Genomic DNA, 2,500 nt, shown 5'->3' on the forward strand with positions numbered 1-2,500 from the left:
ACCCCATGGGAGATGAACTTTATGAGGACCTGGAGAGGTCATTACCACTGTCCCTTCCTGTTACATGCCGTAAAAAAACTATATGAACCAGTTAGAAACAAGAGAAACACACAATGCAACTACGATCAACAAAAAGAAGTTAAAAAATCGAGCCGAGAAGTTAACGAGCGTGGGGGTAGGGGGACGTCGGGATGAGGAAGGGAACCAACCAATGGAAAATCGCTAGCAAACCCCTCTAATGTTATGATGTCATTTTCTTATCAAGTGGCTATATTTCTATACGACTGTAAATCTACTTGGTCGTGAAACTAGTTTGAGGATGCTTGGAATATGGTATTCAGGACAATTTTCTAGACCTTTTCTGAATTTTAAATGTTATGAATCGGTGCTGGATTAGGGTACGTCATAGAAGTAATTTTAATCGCGTCATTATTAATCTTCTAGCTTGCACAAGGAGGACATTTGGAAGGCTTTTAACATGTCTATGACACTGTTCTGGATCTTCTATGAAAATTTTAGCTTTATGAATTAGTCCCAGGGTAAAACCTATATCCGGGCATAGGTAGCAGGGGCCCGCTCATTACTAATGGACTATTAAAGAAAGAGTTTGGAATAGCGATAGATATATATAGAGAGAGAGGAGTGAGAGGGAAGAGCGAAGGAGAGGGAAAGAGGGAGAGAGAAAGAGAAAGAAAGGAGAGGGGAGAAAGAAAGGAGGAGATACAGTGACTAAGTTATGCCAGAAAGTACTCATATCTTTTTCTTTTTTTTTCCTTCTAGGCTGATCCACATTTATCACATAATTTATATTTAGAATAACAAAGGTAATCCCTTTAATCTAATTTTGTTTATCACTTTTATTATCATTATTTTCACATTCATCCATTTCCTTTATAATCATTTTAATATTCCTAATACATTTACTTGCAAACCATTTGCACAGGTAATGAACTACTCTTAAACTTTTAAGGAAAGAATCTCTTGTTTTCATTATAGGGAAAATTGCTATTACACACCTGCTTATACCTACGTCTAAGATCCTATGATTAAAAAATACACAACTCGAGCCTTCTCCTCTAGAAACCACTCTGTACCACTCGTCATGACGTCACGACCATCTCGTGACGTCATTGATATCGTCACTCAGAAAGAGAAATATTTTTTTCACATACACAATCGTTTCATATTTTAAATGGCTTCATTCATAGTTTTGACGTTTTTTTTGCACTCTAGTTTCCCGAAAGGGAATAATAATACCAAATTTGTAGTTTTGGAGGTCTGCAGATTGTTACGTTATAGTCATAGAACCAAATTTGTTTTCGGTTAAGTACAGTTTTCAACAATCAGGTACGACATCTTAACAGAGCTGTATGCCTTTTAATTATCAGATCTTTGAGGCACACACACCCCACGACGCGGGCGACCGGCTCCCCGCGAACGAAGAGCCAGCTCGGCCATGAACGTGAACCCAGCCAACCCAAGACCCAGACCCAGAATGCACAGAGGCCCTTGCATGTGGCTGAGGCTGATGGCCCGGTCGACGCTCTCCCCTGCTCCGCGTTCCTCCTTCTGCCTCCGGAGGTTCCCCTCTTGTACTTCCTGCATCATGTCTCTGTGCCACTTGATGAACAGGCCGTTCTGGAGACACAGGGAGGTTTTGTTAGAGGTCAGGGTGTATTCGTGTTGGTTAGGTGAGGTGTTCCTAAGTGTAATGAGGAAAATGAAAATGATGATGATGATGTTGATGTTGATGTTTATGGTGATGTTGATAATGTTAATGTTAATGTTAATGTTAATGTTAATGTTGATGTTGATGTTAATGTTGATGTTGATGTTGATGTTGATGTTGATGTTGATGTTGATGTTGATGTTGATGTTGATGTTAATGTTGATGTTGATGTTGATGTTGATGTTAATGTTAATGTTAATGTTAATGTTAATGTTAATGTTGATGTTGATGTTGATGTTAATGTTAATGTTGATGTTGATGTTGATTTTGATGTTGATGTTAATGTTAATGTTAATGTTAATGGTGATGTTGATAATGTTAATGTTAATGTTGATGTTGATGTTAATGTTAATGTTAATGTTAATGTTAATGTTAATGTTAATGTTAATGTTAATGTTAATGTTAATGTTAATGTTGATGTTGATGTTGATGTTAATGTTAATGTTAATGTTGATTTTGATGTTGATGTTGATGTTAATGTTAACGTAATGTTAATGTTAATGTTGATGTTAATGTTAATATTGATGTTGATGTTGATGTTGATGTTAATGTTAATGTTAATGTTAATGTTAATGTTAATGTTGATGTTGATGTTGATGTTGATGTTGATGTTAATGTTGATGTTGATGTTGATGTTAATGTTAATGTTGATGTTGATGATAATGATGACGATGACGATGATGTTGGTGTAACTTGTAATTTAAAATGATAATAATAGTGATATCAACCATGGCAATAACATCAACAATAATGAAAATACGAAAAAGAGAG

At 36.0% G+C, this 2,500-nt stretch overlaps 1 protein-coding gene across 1 annotated transcript in view; it reads right to left on the reverse strand.

Annotated features, from left to right (window-relative positions):
• Nucleotides 1-1,054: 1,054 nt before the first annotated feature.
• The window catches only part of LOC125032806, a 6,653-nt gene continuing 5,207 nt past the window's right edge, over nucleotides 1,055-2,500 (reverse strand). Inside the window, exon 9 of the mRNA XM_047624190.1 lies at nucleotides 1,055-1,638. Coding sequence (XP_047480146.1) covers nucleotides 1,378-1,638 — 261 coding nt within the window. The 3' untranslated portion in view covers nucleotides 1,055-1,377. The remainder of the gene's footprint in view (nucleotides 1,639-2,500) is intronic.

Source organism: Penaeus chinensis, chromosome 15, assembly GCF_019202785.1.
Source record: "Penaeus chinensis breed Huanghai No. 1 chromosome 15, ASM1920278v2, whole genome shotgun sequence".
NCBI lineage: Eukaryota > Metazoa > Arthropoda > Malacostraca > Decapoda > Penaeidae > Penaeus > Penaeus chinensis.